Source organism: Corythoichthys intestinalis, chromosome 9, assembly GCF_030265065.1.
Source record: "Corythoichthys intestinalis isolate RoL2023-P3 chromosome 9, ASM3026506v1, whole genome shotgun sequence".
Lineage (NCBI taxonomy): Eukaryota > Metazoa > Chordata > Actinopteri > Syngnathiformes > Syngnathidae > Corythoichthys > Corythoichthys intestinalis.
This window is the reverse complement of record NC_080403.1, coordinates 54,196,760-54,214,896: the sequence shown is the minus strand read 5'-3', so window position 1 is coordinate 54,214,896 and position 18,137 is coordinate 54,196,760. Positions and strand designations below refer to the sequence as shown.

Genomic DNA, 18,137 nt, shown 5'->3' with positions numbered 1-18,137 from the left:
GAAAATGCAACATTATGTAGATTTTTTTAAGTGCACAAGTATAATTAATGTAATATAAGACCAAAAAAGGACTACCTGTATTTACTATTATACCACTTTTACCATTAAGTGCAAATGTGCAAAACAATGTTGCGAAGAAAGAAAAAACATTCATGTTCTTTATTCACCATCGAGTGGCATATTTAAATGTACATGTACAAAAAGATACAGAACATGTGCATTGCAAACTCAGTGAAAGCCTCAACCTTTGAAACTGTACCCAAATATCAGACCGACGTTGAAAAGATGTTGGATCAACATTCCGCTGAATCAACGTCTCTTTTGCACCCTTAATTAATGTTGTTTCAACGTTGAAATCCTTACAAAACTTAAACGTCATTTCGATTATTAATGATATTGGAATAACGCTGAATCAATGTTATGTTTTCGACCAAAAAGCCCGCTCATCCATAATTCAATGACTTTTCAATCATATTTCCCGGTCAATCGTTTATCAACTATTTGTCAAGAATAGTTCATCAACCATAAAACAATGTAAACCCTACCATCGCCTGACATACCATTGTACAACGTTGTTTTAACGTCACTTGACGTCGAAAATTTCCATGTCATCCACATTTTTAAAATCAACTATTTGTCAAGATTAGTTCATAAACTATAAAACAATGTTAACCCAACCATCGCCTGACATACTGTAGAACAACATTGTTTCAACGTCAAAAAATTCGATATTCAACCATACTGATGATTTTGATGGAAAATCAACGTTTATTCAATGTCGGTCTGCTATCTGGGTATATTTAGGGTTTCTGATTTTTTTTTTTTTTTTTTTCCCATATAGAGTAATTTTGCTCCTCTCAACTATATTTCATGGTCACTGCCTTGGTTTAACTGCTTGAAAAGTTCTTACAAATTCTGAAAACTTTGCTATATTAGTTGTTAACGAGTTAATTAAAAAACAATATTATCTAAAATATGTCAATGGCGAAGTGAATTTCCACCCCCTTTTGAACAACTCGCCCTGCGTCCTCCAGGAGAGACACGACGGCAGCAGCAATGGCAACCCGCGTCTGCCCCACCTGCCGGCGGTCAGCCAGCACCTCTACAGCCCGTCCCCGGCCCTCTCTCACTCGGCCAGCTCGGACTTCCAGCCGCCGTACTTCCCGCCCCCTTACCAGCCCATCTCCTACCCGCAGTCGGGCGATCCGTACTCCCACCTGGGCGACCCGTTCAACATCAACTCGCTGCATCAGTCGCCGTCGTCAAACCAGCAGCAGCCGTGGCCGGGGCGCCAAGGCCAGGAGGGACTCTCGGCGCACGGCCGCAGCGGCCTGGCCGGCCAGATCCTCGGCCTGGAGGCGGGCGGAGGCTCATCCGGGGTGAGGAGGGAAGGCTTCCGCCGGCCGGAGCTGCTGCCTCCACACGCTCACGGCATCGAGGCGGCGGTGATCGGCGAGAGCATGGGCATGCACGACATGGGCCACGGGATGGACGACGTGCAGGTGGGGGGCCCCCCGATCTACTTCTGATATAGTTTAGGATTGACAATGGAGCAGAATCAGTCAAATCATGTAAAGTTTATTATATTATAAAACATGAAAATCTTGATATATAGTTGAAAGCTTTAACCTTTTACAGGACAAGTGACTGTTTTGTTAATAATCATAAAAAAATATTTTAACTTAACCCCATAATGACCTGTACATGTCAATATTGTGGCCTATATAATACCCAAAATGTGATTTCCACATATATGTTGACGCCAGGTCTCAATTACAATTATACTGTACGACATTTTAACAATATTATTAATCTTTATTCTTTTTTCAATGCGTATAGTTATATGAAAATATAATTAGACTTAAATTAATTGTTAATAAAAAAAATAAATTAAATGGAATATAACAGAAATATATAGAAATATAGCTCACAATAGCACTTTAAAGTTGATTTTTTTTCTCCTTCTTGTCTTTTTAATTTCATAATATATAACTCATTGCCCTCCATTGACAATGATTGACGTCCACTTCATTTCAACTTGGAGGACTTGTATGTGAGTGCTCGTCTTTTACTGCCATTGACGCCGTTAGACAATGGAGTGGACGTCTAAAGCTGTCAATGGCAGCCAACGAGTAAAATGAGAAAGGTTTAATTCACATCTATTTGGATTGGAAAATTTGACAACTGGACTTTAAAAATTAAATCAATATGTGATAAGCAATTATTTACACTTATCTATTTTTTTATTTTTTTTTTACATTTGTTTAAACATGAACATTATTTTAAATTTTTCTCCCTGACTTGACCACCAACATAATTTGTATGAAGTGTATATATTATTCAATTCTTTAGTTAACAAGATTGGCAGTTTCTCATTTACAATACCAACCCGGAGGCAAGTTAGTCTTCGGTGTCTTGCCTACGGACACTTAAACAAACTACACCACCGTAACGAGTTTGTAAATTTTATTATCATAAAACTTGTGCCATAGGTTTGACATCCCTGATCTCTAATTAATATATATATATATATATATGTATGTATGTACACATATATACAGGGTGATTCTAAATTAATGTGCAAAAATCATCATGTGATAGGTGAAAAATAATAACTCAAAAAAAAGTTACAGAACTTTAGCCTGCATGTTTAACATGCCCAACAAATAAGCACTATAAGCCACAGGATTCAAAAAGAGGAAAAAAGTAGCGGTTAATAGTCCGAAAATTACGTAACTTCAAGTTTTCAAATCAAGTGCTCAAAGGTGGCCATCACTGGCACTTGAAATACATGGAATAATACTTTGCCTACGCCAGAGTTTTGTCATGTTTTTCATTTTTGACATATCACGTGATGATTTAGGCGCATTCTTTTTGAATCACCCTGTATATATATATGTATATATGTGTGTATATATACTATTTATGCATACTATATACACATGTGTATATATCGTGTATACAGTGGGGAGAACAAGTATTTGATACACTGCCAATGGGTTTTCCCATTGTCAGTGTATTAAATACTTGTTCTCCCCACTGTATGTACACTATATATACACGTGTATATATAATATATATAAGTATACTATATGTACATGTTTATATATTATCTATACGTACATATATGGCGGGAAATGCTCTGAGACCCCCGATTTGGCCAAATTTCAAAATTGTCCTATATGCATGTGTGATACATCATTGGAGAGCTTAAAATCTCAATTTTCTGGGGGAAGACAGTTTTTGAACAGGAGAGCATTTATAAAAAAAAAAAAAAAAAAAATTAAACCTCTAAACCAGGGGTCCCCAAACTATGGCCCGCCGGCCGGATACGACTGCCTCCACATTTGGTCCGGCCCCCTGAACAATACCAGAGGGCATTTTGATTTTTTTTTTCCTCACTAGTGTTATTTATTTCCTGGCCTTTTTCTGTGAAGAACTCGGAGAGGGATATTTGGTTACTATCTATTTAATTAATGGTGCTATTATTATTATTATTATATTATATTATTATTTTTATTTTATTTACTTTTGTTCCAGGAAGAATCCAGAAAGGGTTATTTGATTGTGGCTTTCTGAGAAACAATAAATTTTTACATTTAAGCAGTCCTGCAATCGTCACACTTTTTCTGTTACAAACTGACACCGGCCCCTCATCAGAGAAGGGAAAAGTTATGTGGCCCTCACAGGAAAAAGTTTGGGGACCCCTGCTCTAAACCGTAACTTGAGGTGAGAGCATGAGAGAGCATAATTGAAGACACCATGACTTTAACGAGATATTATCACATACTTACCTTGTTTTGATCCACAAACTCAGTGTAGCATGTCTCACTGAGTGTCAAGACACAGCTGTGAAAAGAAAGCCAAGGCCGGACTTTTTGGGGATTTTACGGGTGAAACACGGTAATATAACAAGGGTCGCGATGCAGAAATCGCAGACATCAAGGAGTGGTTGAGATTTTCCTTGTAAAATATTTACCCTTTTAAACATTTTTTAAAAAAAATTCTTTGTTTGGATGGAATATTTATCATCTAAAATATCAGGGAAAATGCAACAGTAACAAAAAGAAATACATTTAGGCGATAGTTTTGAGGTAGATATCCGTGACCTATTTACACACAGTATTTTTATAATTGTGACGTAATTTGTTTAAAAGTTTAAAATATGCGAGTGAATAATTTTATTAAATCGTAAATATTAGTCCTAAATATTAGACATTAATTTATGATTCTAAGCTAAAAATGATAGACATGTTGAATAATAAATATCATTACTTACCTTCTTTTTATGGCTGAGTTGAAACAAAAGTGGTTGCGCGGTGTCTGTAAATAGGGGTCTCCAGGGTAAAACGGACAAATTAAAAATAGTTCGGGGGCTTAATGGGCCATGAAACTGCTTTGGCAGCATAAAGACATATTGTTCTATCAAACACAACAGTTCTTTTGACTTAAAAATACAGCAGTTTATTTTAAAGAGGGGTGCAAGAGCAGAAACTGCTTCTTCAGCCTTGTCCGTGCTTTCTGCCATAAATATGGCGGAAAACACTCAGGTGACTTGAAATACCGCTTTAAAACCCCCAATTTAGCCAACTTTCAAAATTGTCCGATATGCACGTGTGATACATCATTGGAAAGCTTAAAATCTCAATTTTCTTGGGGAAGAAAAATTTTGAACTTGAGGGCATTTTTTAAATAAAAATATTTTTTAAACAGCAGAACCCTATTTGGAGGTGAGAGCACGCGAGAGCAGAATTACAGACGCCACGACTTTAACGAGATATTATCGCATACTTACCTATTTTCGATCCAAAAAATCCATGTAGCATGTATCACTGAGTGTCAAAACACAGCTGTGAATGGCCACAGCTGGATTTTTGGGGGATTTTATGGGTGAAACATGGTAATATAACAAGAGTCGCGATGCAGAAATCACAGACATCAAGGAGTGGTCGAGATTTTCTTTTTCATATACTGTATTTACTAGGGTTGTTCCGATCATGTTTTTTTGCTCCCGATCCGATCCCGATCGTTTAGTTTGAGTATCTGCCGATCCCGATATTTCCCGATCCGATTGCCCTTTTTTTTTTGCTCCCGATTCAATTCCAATCATTCCCGATAATTTTTCCCGATCATATACATTTTGGCAATGCATTAAGAAAAAAAATGAATAAAACTCGGACGAATATACTGGACTGTCTCAGAAAATTAGAATACACAATATTCTAATTTTTTGAGACAGTCCTGTGTATATATACAGGACTGTCTCAGGAAATTAGAATACACAATATTCTAATTTCCTGACTGTCTCAGGAAATTAGAATATTGTGTATTCTAATTTCCTGAGACAGTCCTGTATATATACACAGGACTGTCTCAAAAAATTAGAATATTGTGTATTCTAATTTCCTGAGACAGTCCAGTATACAATCTACATACAGTACATAAGTACTGTTTTTGTTTATAATGACAAAAAATCCTCAAGGTGGCATTTACATCATTAACATTCTTTCTGTGAGAGGGATCCACTGATAGAAAGACTTGTAATTCTTAAAGAATAAATGTGACTTTGTATATTGTGACTAAATATTGCCATCTAGTGTATTTGTTGAGCTTTCAGTAAATGATACTGTAGCCTTCTGTTCTGCCCAAATGCATGATGGGAAGTGCACCCATGACTCTGCGTAGTGGTACCAATTGATATATCTTCTATCTACCTTATGTTGGGAAATAACATAAGAAAAAGATCAATTGCTACCTTGCTTCCTCACATTGCTTCCCATGATATTTCTAATCATAGGGAGAGGGATTGTAAGGCTTAAGCTAATTTAAAAAAGGCTCCAAAGGCTGCCAAAATTCACTCTACTCATTATACGCTGCCTTTTAGCACTATATATAGGTAAAATGGCGCCATTACAGGTTGAAGGGGACAATGCGTGAGTGGGCCGTGCAGCGCATGCATTAATTGCATTAAATATTTTAATGTGATAAAAAAAAAAAAAAAAAAAAAAAAAAATTACCGCCGTTAACGGAATAAATTTGATAACCCTACCTTAAGCCTAAACTAAAGACTCTGGATGAGTGTAACATGTTATGTCTGTAACGTTAAAGACAATTAGAAAACGATTTATTTAAAATATATAAAAAAAGGCATGTCCGATATTTTTTTGCCGATTCCGATACTTTGAAAATGACATGATCGGACCCGATCGATCGGCTAATATTTACCCTTTTAAACATTTTTTTTTCAAAATTTGGATCGATTATTTATCATCTAACATATCGGAGAAAATGCGACGGTAACCAAAAAAAATGCAATTAAGCGATAGTTATGAGGTAGATATCCGTGACTTTTTTACGGACGTCATTTTTTTCATTGTTACATAATTTGTTTAAAAGTTAAAATATGTGACTAAATAATTTTTTTAAAGTCGTTTTTTTTTTTTTTTTTTTTAAACGAAATATGAGACATCAGTTAATGATTCTAAGCTAAAAACAACAGACATTTTGAACGATTGAAATAATTAATTAGCTTCGTTTTACGGCTGGGTTGAAACAAAAATAGTTGCGTCACGTCCGTAAACGGGGGTTTTCAGGGTAAAACGGACAAATTAAAAATAGTTCGGGGGCTTAATGCGCCATGAATATGCTATGGCAGCATATAGACAGAGCTGAAACGAATACTCGAGCAACTCGAGTAACTCGAGTTTAAAAACTGATCCGAGTAATTTTATTCCCCTCGAATAATCGTTTATTTTGACAGCTCTAAGCATCACATTTTGCTCGGACTACTTTTAATGCAGGACAACGCGCTGATGTCACGTGCGTAGAGGAAGAAGCAAAAAAAAAAAAAAAAAAAAAAACTTACGCAGCTGACAGTGACAGCCACTACAAACGACGCAGACGTTGCTAAATACTAGCCCGCACGATGTTACGTTGGTAGCAGGTAGCGTCTGATGAGTCTCATAGAGATCACATGTATGTTGAACTAGATGCGAACTGACAGATTCGGCCGCGTCTGGGCAGCGTTAGTAAACAGCCGCCATCTTAAAGCAGTAGAGCGCTAAGCACTAATAAAGAGCGCTAAGCGCTAATAAATAAGATTAACTTTACTGTCACTAGCTCACATAACGTTAGCCCTGCGGAGGGCTAGGTTTCTTTTAATTATGACCACTGTCGATGCGTGGCTAACGTGTCTTACATGCAGGCTTTAACATAACATAGCGACGTGGAGTGATGAGGGTGTAAAATAAAAACTCAATAATGCTAACTATCAATTTTAGCTCAGTAGTCATTGCTGGATAAAACACCAAGTAGCACTGGTCCCTAATGTGCTCCAATACAGCCTGTATCATACATTTATTTTGAACACTGCAAAAACTCAAAATCCTATCAGGACTTACAGTTTAGACTAACTTAAAACTTAACTAGAACTTTAAAATAGCTTGACCCAAATAGAAATTCAATTGAAACACATGGGGGAAAAAATCCTAACTTTTAAGTGATGTGTGTTATCAAGCGTAACGGCATTTTTAGGTTATTATATATTAATAAAATCTAAAGGTTTTTTGAGTGAAAGCAGTGAATTAGTCTTTTTTTAAATTCTAATTACATCTGAGATGCAATTGTTGGCTGTTTTCAACAATATACATCGAAAATAAAGACATTGATTGACTGAAAATGGTTCAAGATTAGATGAAATGTCTGGTTTTCTCATGTATATTTATAATTGCTCTTCGCCTAAAAATATATTTGTTTTATCCGATTAGTCGATTAATCGATAGAATTTTCAGTCGATTACTCGATTACTAAAATATTCGATAGCTGCAGCCCTGATAGACATATTGTTCTATCAAACACAACAGTTGTTTTGGCTTAAAATACAGCAGTTTCTTTTGATTGGGAGTGCAAGAACAGAAACTGCTTTTTCAGTCTTGTCTGTGTTTTCCGCCACATTTAATTGTGGGCCTTTTTTTAAAGGTTTTTCAATGATTCTGATCATGTTTTGAAATCTACATCATAACTGACAACTCTGTCATTGCATTAGTTCACCAAAAAGAATGATAATGATTTAAAAATCATGCTCTCTTGATCTAATATTTCTGTTCTTTTTCCCACCTAGCACGTGGATGACCACAGTATTATCATGGCAGACCAGACAGTCATAAAAAAAGGTGAGTTTCCAGTCTAAATCGTCTTCTGTCAGGGGGAATATGGCATATGCCAGAATGTGTATCGTTACATATATACAAAAACTTGGCTTGTCCCCGAAAATTATACAAGCCGATCCCTCATGGGGTGTGGCATTAGGCTTGCATGTGAAGGACAGTTTAGTAATTTGTTGGGACATGAACTGTTTTGATTAAGGAGCTCAATTCCCAAATGTTTTGTCATCGGGAGTCCATTAAAATGAGTTTGAGTCAGCGCAACAGCATGTTGACTAAAAGCACGTTTAATCACATACTATGAGAAGAGAGATTGATGTGTTTGCATAAGGTTTGCTGCACGTCTTGTGCACACACTTGTGCCACTTTACTATATATTGTCAAACTTGTTGCAGAGTGGCGTACGGTTACATGTGTGTGTGAAATATTTGAGCAAATACAAGACAAATGGAACAGTGTAGTGATTGTTCATCGAAATAAATTGGTCCATAGCGCAAAATATAAAAAAGTAAAATATAACAATGCTATCGATTAATCGACTTTATTGTCATTAGAGATGTCCCAATCAGACACGGCGCTCCGCATACGCATAACACGCACTGCGCGTAGGGCACCAACTGCCTGAAGGGGCACCAAAAAAAAATCAAGTTTGTAAAAAATCCTAAAAAATAGTAATTGTAATAATAACAACAATATATAGTATTTAAAATAAAACATTGTAAAGCCTGATAAATGCAAGTAATACAAATATAAGTAACATAGGCTCATTATTTACACAAAAAAAGAATCTCCTGTGCGGCCCTTTCGTCAGTCTATCTTTGTTGCCCCCCCAACTCCCTAGTGGTTTGCTCCATTATGCTTCAGTCGCAAATTTGGCAGAAGTTTATTCTTGAAAGGAAATGTCATTGAAAAGACAACAGGAGTCGGGGGCGACTGTTGACAACTAAGTTATTTCGTAAAATAAAGCAATACTAACAAATGTTCAGATATTGTTCATTTCTATCGTTGGGGGGTGGGGTGAATGGGGGGCTGGGGGGGGGGGGCGCACCACAAAGCATTTATGCCTAGGGCACCAAAATAGCTAGCGCCGGCCCTGGTCCCAATCGATCGGCATCCCGATCGATCATTTTCAAAGTATCGGAATCGGCAAAAAAATATCGGCCATGCCTTTTTTTAATATATATATATATATATGTATATATATATATATATATATATATTTTATTATTTTTTTTTTTTATTAAATCGTTTTCTAATTGAATTTAACGTTACAGACATAACATGCATTTGGGTTGAATGGCTGCAGTATCATTTACTGAAAGCTCAACAAATACACTAGATGGCAATATTTAGTCACACTATACAAAGTCACAAGTCTTACTATCCGTGGATCCCTCTCACAGAAAGAATGTTAATAATGTAAATGCCATCTTGAGGATTTATTGTCATAATAAACAAATACAGTACTTATGTACTGTATGTTGAATGTATATATTCGTCCGAGTTTTATTCATTTTTTTTCTTAATGCATTGCCAAAATGTATATAATCGGGAAAAATTATCGGCAATGATTGGAATTGAATCGGGAGCAAAAAAAGCAATCGAATCGGGAAATATCGGGATCGGCAGATACTCAAACTAAAATGATCGGGATCGGATCGGGAGAAAAAAAACATGATCGGATCAACCCTAATTGTCATTCAACTTGTCCTGTTGAGTAGAATAGTTGAAATGTTGACTGGTTGACTTTAAGACTGGGATAAGTTTCACGTTTCAATGTGCTAAAAATTACCTTATAATACGTTACGTTATATTTTAGAGTGATGAGTTTCATGTTGTTACAGGAGTGCTGTTAGCATTGCTGCAGAGATTGAAGAGGTGGTGGTGGTGGGGGGGGGTCATTCCCACCACCATGCTTGACTGTACACATGACACACTTATCTTTGTACTCCTCACCTGGTCGCCGCCACACATGCTTGAGACCATCGGAACCAAACAAATTAATCTTCGTCTCATCAGACCATAGGACATGGTTCAAGTAACCCATGTGCTTTGTTGACATGTCTTCAGCAAACTGTTTGCGGGCTTTTTTGTGTACTGTCTTCAGAAGAGTCTTACTCCTGGGGTGACAGCCATGTACACCAATTTGATGTAGAGTACGGCGTATGGTCTGAGCACTAACAGGCGGACCCCCCCACCTCTTCAATCTCTGCAGTAATGCTGAAAGCACTCCTGTAACAAGTCACATGACATTTTGGAGGGAAAATGACAAGCAGTACTCAATTTGGACATTTAGGGATGTAGTTTCTAAGGGGTGTACTCACTTTTGTTGCCAGGGGTTTAGATATTAAGGGCTATATTTTGAGTTATTTTGAAAGGGAAAGTAAATGAACTCTATCACGTAAGCTGCACAAGGACTACTTTTCATTGTGTCAAAGTGTCATTTTGTCAGTGTTGTCCCATGAAAAGATATACTTAAATATCTGCAAAAATGCGAGGGGTGTACTCACTTTTGTGATACACTGTATGTCAAGGCTGCATCTTTTACGTTCATTCAAAAGTGGCATAATTTTCCAGTTGACACTTAATGACATCTGTCATAAGCATTCATTAATGCTCATGACAGTGTCATAATTATGACGGTCCTATGACGCCACTGTCAAATAAATTGTTACCAATTTGTCACTTTACGCTAACTAGCTCTCAGTTTTCTATTTGTTTCCACCATATTTTTGCCTTAAACCACGCACCGTTTAAACCTACGTAGTCCTCAGTTGGCATGAAACAATATAGGACAAAAGATCTTAAGAAAAAAAACGAAGCTTGTGCTTATGTAGCTGGAATGAAAGATGTGATGACTCATCACGTCCCGTTCCCACGCTGGAGGGCACGCTGTGGGCAAACTAGGCTTCCCCTAAGCAGGCAGTCAGGCAAGCAGGCGGCAGCCACATGTGTGACATCTTGTGTGATTTCTGTCTCAGTATTAGGACTGCGAGGGGCCAGGAGCTTTGATCGGGTACAAAGGACTTGTTATCAGGGGGGCATCGTCGCGGGTGAGGATCGGCGCCTGGCTTTTTTTGTCTATGTTAGTGTGCTGTGCTGTGCTTGTGTGTACAGTGATTGTGATTGGACTTTTCCTGGAGATCTTCAAGGAGATTGAAGGAGGAAAAATTCGGGTTTAGGTCTTTGGCTGTCTGTACGTACAGTGCATGTTTGTGGACGGTGGCTTATTGAATAGCGTTTTTATAGTTTAAAACTTGTGTTTATGTCAATTCAGGTGAGGTTCCAAAAATTTTTCTTGGGTACTAGGTGTCTAGGTGCTGTAGGGTGAACGTGTAGCTAGGAACCCCACCCTACAAAACAACTTTTGAATTAATTAATTAATTGAAACATTTTGTTTATTTATTCATTTAAACTCCATTTTTTAAATGTTCTATATTTTTAGATCCTAAATATTGTATTTTTTTCAACTTAAAGGGTAGCCATACAATATATATATAAGGCGGAAAACACTAAAGTGACTTGAAGTTCCGCTCTGAGACCCCCAATTTGGCCAAATTTCAAAATTGTTCGATATGCATGTGTGATACATCATCGGAAAGCTTAAAATCTCTATTTTCTGGAGGAAGAAAAATATTGCATTAAAAAAAAAAAAAAAATTTAAACCGCAAAACCCTAACTGGAGGCGAGAGCACGCGAGAGCAGAATTAAAGACGCCACGATTTTAACGAGATATTATCGCATACTTACCTTGTTTCAACCCAAAAACTCCATGTAGCATGTATCACCGAGTGTCAAGAAACAGCTGTGAATGGCCACAGTCGGATTTTTAAAATTTTATTTTATGGGTGAAACATGGTGATATATCAAGGGTCAGGATGCAGAAATCGCAGACATCAATTGCCACGTTTACATGGAGCCAAATATTCCAATTACAATCGGAATATTTGTTCAAACCGAATAAATGTGTTCCATATAAACACCTCATTCGGAATGAACAGGCCCAAACCGAATGGAATTTCATTCCGATTCACAGGGGTGGAATATTCCTTTTCCCAAACCGATTAGAAGTAAAATTATATCATGTAAACAGGGAAGCGGAATGGTGTCTGGTTGCGTTCTTTCTGCACATGCTCCGTACTGACGTGGTGACGTCACTTGGTGACGTAAGTAACGTCACTTGCAACATGGCTTCCAAGCACACGCACAGCGCACCCACACAACTTTTTAAATGAACGGCGTGTGATTCTGAAGTTTTGTTTCCACTCGAAAAGTTAAAACAGCAGCTGATCTGACGATCGATCTCCATGTTTTGCAACGTGACGCTTTGTTTTGATTAATCTGCGCATGTCAGACGGCAGTTGTCAAACGTCCTTTCGGAATAAAGGCAGACACATGTAAACGCTGGATCGGAATAGATGAAGTGACATGTAAACAGCTGATGTGAAATTTCCATTCGGAATGATTTGAATCGGTATGAATAAAAGTCAGCATGTAAACGTGGCTAATGAGTGGTTGAGATTTTCTTTTTCAGATAGTTACCCTTTTAAACGTTGTTTTTCAATTTTTCTTTGTTTGGATCGATTATTTATCATCTAACCTATTGGGGAAAATGCGACAGTAACAAAAAAATACAATTAAGCGATAGTTATGAGGTAGATATCCGTGACTTTTTTACAGACGCCAATTTTTTCATTGTGACGTCATTTGTTTAAAAGTTTAAAACATGCGAGTGAATAATTTTTTAAAGTCGTTTTTTTTTTCTTTCAAACTAAATATTAGACATCAATTAATGATTCTATGACAGGGGTCCCCAAACTACGGCCCCCCTCAACATTTGGTTCCGGCCCCCTGAACAATTAAAAATTTTTTTTTTTACTTGTGTTATTTATTTTCTGGCTTTTTCTGTGAAGAACCCAGAGAGGGTTATTTGGTTATTAATTATTTGATTAATAGTGTTATTATTATATTACATGACATTACATTACATATTATATTATATTATATTATACTGTATTTAGGGCTGTCAAACGATTAAAATTTTTAAACGAGTTGATCACAGCTTAAAAATTAATTTATCGTAATTAATCGCAATTCAAACCATCTATAAAATATGCCATATTTGTCTTTAAATTATTGTTGGAATGGAAAGATAAGACACAAGACAGATATATACATTCAACATACTGTACATAAGTACTGTATTTGTTTATTATGGCAATAAATCAACAAGATGGCATCAACATTATTAACATTCTGTTAAAGCGATCCATGGATAGAAAGACTTGTAGTTCTTAAAAGATAAATGTTAGTACAAGTCATCGAAATTTTACATTCATTTTTTCGTTTTAATAAAATTAGTAAAAATTTCAAACAAAAAATAAACTATTAGCTCGCCATTGTTGATGTCAATAATTACACAATGCTCATGGTGCTGAAACCCATAAAATCAGTCGCACCCAAGCGCCAGCAGAGGGCAACAAAACACCAAAAAACACAAGTAACAAGTGGACATGACACTGTCTTGTCATTTTTATCTGTTTGAGTGGGGCATGTGCATTAAATGCGTCAAATATTATTACGTGATTAATTACAAAAATTAATTACCGCCCGTTAACGCGATAATTTTGACAGCCTTAGTTTTAATGCTTATTTATGAGGGCAATAAAACTACTAAACTCAAATGACAATTTCTCCCGTTTTACTTAGTTGGTCGATTGACTTTAAGTAAAAATGGGCGTGGACCTCAACTTCCACACTTTCAAATGAGACCAACCAGTGGCACGTCAGTGACGTAATTACAGCGTGAAGAGGCTTATAGATGATATGTGTAACCTGTCGCCGCCGACAGGTCCGGTGTTAAAGGGTTAAAGGGTGCTGCTGTTTGTCATTGTTTATGAAGTGCATCAGCTTATGCACTGTAAGCGTGAACTGTTTCTCACTGACTCGTGAGTGCCACAAAAAAAACATGTGGCTGTATCGGTCCGGCAAATATTTCTTTATTTGTAGACTACTTGATTTGTTAGAATACGTTTGGGAAGCGTAGCATAAGAAGAAAAAAAAATTAGCGCCCCTTCATTAGATGGCGCCCTAGGCTACCACCTAGCTCACCTGTGGCTAGGGCTGGCCCCTTCTTTGGTATGTATGTACAGCAGAATCCGGCCCGGGGGCCAAATGCGGCCCATGGTCAAATTTCATCCGGCCCGCAGCCTCTGTCATAAAACCCATAACGTCTGGCCCGCACCTCGACTTAATAAATTGAGCAGCATATGAAGTAGCTTACACTAAATGCTGTTCCTCATTTGCCTACTAGAGGGCAGCAGCACTGTGAGTAACATCACTCCGTGTGACTCTTTACCCCCAATTTTCTAAAATGGCGACAATAAACCAAAAAAAGGAAAGTTGACCGTGAGGGCCGGCGCTTCAAGGGTAGGTGGAAATTGGACTACCGTATTGGCCCGAATATAAGACGATGTTTTTTGCATTGAAATACGACTGAAAAAGTGGGGGTCGTCTTATATTCTCGGTCTAGATATTATACCCATTCACGATGCTAGATAGCGCCAGATATCACTGAAGCGATGTTCTGTCACGACAGATCTCAGCTACTCTCAAGTTTAACCAGTTTGCATTATTTTACTGCAATGTTTTTCCTGATTCCGATTCTTTTCAAGACTACAGTTACAGTTAGACTTCACTTTGATGGCTAATGCAGTTACTGCAATTTTGTTGTTATATCACAATAGATTCATTTACGAATGTGATTGCACTTTTGTGTACATATTTAAATGTTCAGATATTAAGATTTGAATGAGGCAAAATAACATGCTTTTTCTCTCAAATATATTGTTTTCATCATTTGTTTCAGATGTACTGTAATTATTTTCTGTGTAAAAATTCATTTGGTTTCAAAAAGTCTTTTTTCTAACTTGAAAAAGAGGGGGTTGTCTTATAATCAGGGCTGTCTTATATTCGGGCCAATACGGTATTTCTTTACTGAAATACGCAACAACTGTGTCTGCCTCATTTGCCAGGAGAGAGTGGCTGTTTTTAAAGAGTTCAATGTCAAGCGACATTACCAAATGAGACACTCTGACATGTACGACATGATTGCAGGGAAGGAATGCTACGAGAAATTGAAGCAACTTGAAGCTAGTTTGTTTAAGAAAAAATAAGTTAAGTGAATATTCAACTGCATGTGATATGCGTGTTTCACATGAACCAAAACACATGATTAAGATTGTTGAAATTAAAATAAAAAAGCAAATGTGAAACAATGGCTTGCTAAAATTTGTGTAAATTAGGGCTGTCAAACGACTAAAATTTTTAATTGAGTTAATCACAGCTTAAAAATTAATTAACCGTAATTAATCGCAATCAATCGCAATTCAAACCATCTATAAAATATGCCATATTTTTCTGTAAATTATTGTTGGAATGGAAAGATATTAGGGCTGTCAAACAATGGAAATTTTTAATCATGTTAATCACCGCTCAAAAATTAATTAATCGTAATTAATCACAATTCAAACCATCTCTAAAATATGCCATATTTTTCTGTAAATTATTGTTGGAATGGAAAGATAAGCCACAAGACGGATATATACATTCAACATACTGTTCATAAGTGCTGTATCTGTTTATTATAACAATAAATCAACAAGATGGCATTAACATTAACATTCTGTTAAAGCGATCCATGAATAGAAAGACTTATGGTTCTTAAAAGATAAATGTTAGTACAAGTTATATAAAATTTATATTAAAACCCCTCTTAATGTTTTAGTTTTAATAAAATTTGTAAAAATTTCAATCAAAAAATAAACTAGTAGCTCGCTACTGTTGGTGTCAATAATTACACAATTCACATGATGCTTAAACCCATAAAATCAGTCGCACCAAAGCGCCAGCAGAGGGAGACAAAAAACACAAGTAACAAGTGGCCATTACACTGTACTGTCATTTAAATCTATTTGAACTGGGCATGTGCGTTAATTGCGTCAAATATTTTAACGTGATTAATTTAAAAAATTAATTGCCGCCCGTTAACGCGATAATTTTGACAGCCCTAGTTTAAATACATTGTTGTTGTACGTAAAGAACCTCAGCCAAGGTCGGCCCCCCACATTTTTACCGCACCAAATCTGGCCCCCTTTGCAAAAAGTTTGGATACCCCTGATGTACAGTAAGTCATCCTCCAATATTATCACAAAAGTCTTTACGACACAAGTTGTTGGCCATGCCTTGTTGTTGATTTATTAAGTTTTGAGGATTATAGTTGTTGTTGTAAACTTCATATCCATTTTAGGATTTAGCAAATGATTCATCCCAAATTAGAAATAATAGTGGTTGCTTGTTTTCATTTTTCCTTGCAATTTGTTGATCATGTTCATTGAGTGTTCTTATAGATTTTTTTAGTCACAAACGTGTGTATAATATTAGTATTTAATAGTATTTGTTCAAAATGTTAAACATAATTAGAGTGTTATGTCATCCGTGGTCATGGAATGTGTTGGGTTTAGTTATTTACAAGACTTCAAAATGATCGCTTTGAGGTTTGTCTCTGAATTGAATAAAACCATTCATTCATTTTCTTAACCGCATATCCTCACGAGGGTCACGGGGGTGCTGGAGCATATCACAGCTATAAACAGGCAGGAAGCAGGGTACACCTTGAACTGGTTGCCAGTTAGTCGCAGTGAATAAAATAATGTCACATTTAATTATTATTATACTTTTTTAAGTATACCTTAAATCAAACCTAATGTTGAAAGTATTCCAAAATGTTCTAGTTTTGCATTGTAAATGTGGGATTTTTTTAATAGCTTCATAAGTAGCAAGTATTTCTGGTGATTGTCCTTATTCTACATCTGGAATAAATGGCATCTCATGCAAATTCTTCTCCCTCTGCTTTCCATTCAGGGCCCGTTACTCTCCCCAAAGGCAACTCGCTGGGCCTACCCTTCCAAAAGGAATCCCTACTGGGGATGGTGTCCAACCCCACGGAGGTGTTCTGTTCCGTCCCGGGTCGTCTCTCGTTGCTGAGCTCCACCTCCAAGTACAAGGTGACGGTGGCCGAAGTCCAGAGGCGACTCTCGCCACCCGAGTGCCTCAACGCGTCGCTGCTTGGAGGAGTTTTACGCAGGTCAGAAAACCTTCCAAAGTGTGAAACATTGCTATCTCCATCTTGCGCTGTTAAGGATCTGGTTGGTCCTTTTGGTCTTTGGCCAAGAGAACAGGACGTTCATTATTTCTAATTCGAAATGTGGATTTTCACTCTTTCGCAATATGTGTCAGTCCATCTTTGGACGAGTGTTTGGACGTGTTGTTGATATACAGCTTCCACTTCGCATGCTAACATTTACCTCTTTATAGGGTAGAGACAATATTTTTTTGCTCACACATTTGTTCACTAAATAGTCAACTTCACGTGTTCCTTGCTTGTAAACAAGTTAGCTTTTTTTTCAAATTCATCTGTTCGCCTGTGGAATGTCCCAAACAGGTGTTTTTTTATTTTTATTAAGCATTCTTCAACCCACCCTGGTTTTACCAGTCCCCTGTACTAGATTTACAAAAACAATACAAACAATACTCATCAGTCGGAACATTAAATATCTAAAAGTTTGGTATATGGAAAAATGGCTTTTGGCATATGGCATTTTTTTTGTATATGACAAAATGGCCTTTGGTGTATGGCATTTTTTTGGGTATGTGGCATTTTTTGGTAAATGACAAAATGGCTTTTGGTATATGGCATTTTTTTTTTTATGGGCAAATGGCCTTTTTTTTCATATATGGCATTTTATCCAGGCCATGGAATGGGAATTTTGGACGTGCATAACCGTCAATGGCATTGACGTGCATGGCGCACAAAATGCCACATACCAAAAAAATGTGATATACCAACAACAGCCGTATACCAAAAGCCATTTTGCCATTTACCCAAAAAATGCCATATACCAAAAGCCATTTTGC

The 18,137-nt window shown here is 36.9% G+C and overlaps 1 protein-coding gene across 4 annotated transcripts in view; it reads left to right on the top strand.

Annotated features, from left to right (window-relative positions):
• The window catches only part of tfap2c (transcription factor AP-2 gamma (activating enhancer binding protein 2 gamma)), a 42,126-nt gene that overhangs the window by 3,201 nt on the left and 20,788 nt on the right, over nt 1-18,137 (top strand). For 2 of the 4 annotated variants that reach the window (XM_057845628.1, XM_057845627.1), the window contains exons 2-5: nt 1,035-1,502; nt 8,120-8,171; nt 11,144-11,215; nt 17,085-17,307. In XM_057845628.1, coding sequence (XP_057701611.1) covers nt 1,035-1,502; nt 8,120-8,171; nt 11,144-11,215; nt 17,085-17,307 — 815 coding nt within the window. The remainder of the gene's footprint in view (nt 1-1,034; nt 1,503-8,119; nt 8,172-11,143; nt 11,216-17,084; nt 17,308-18,137) is intronic. The other 2 variants (XM_057845630.1, XM_057845629.1) reach the window with 1 other exon arrangement.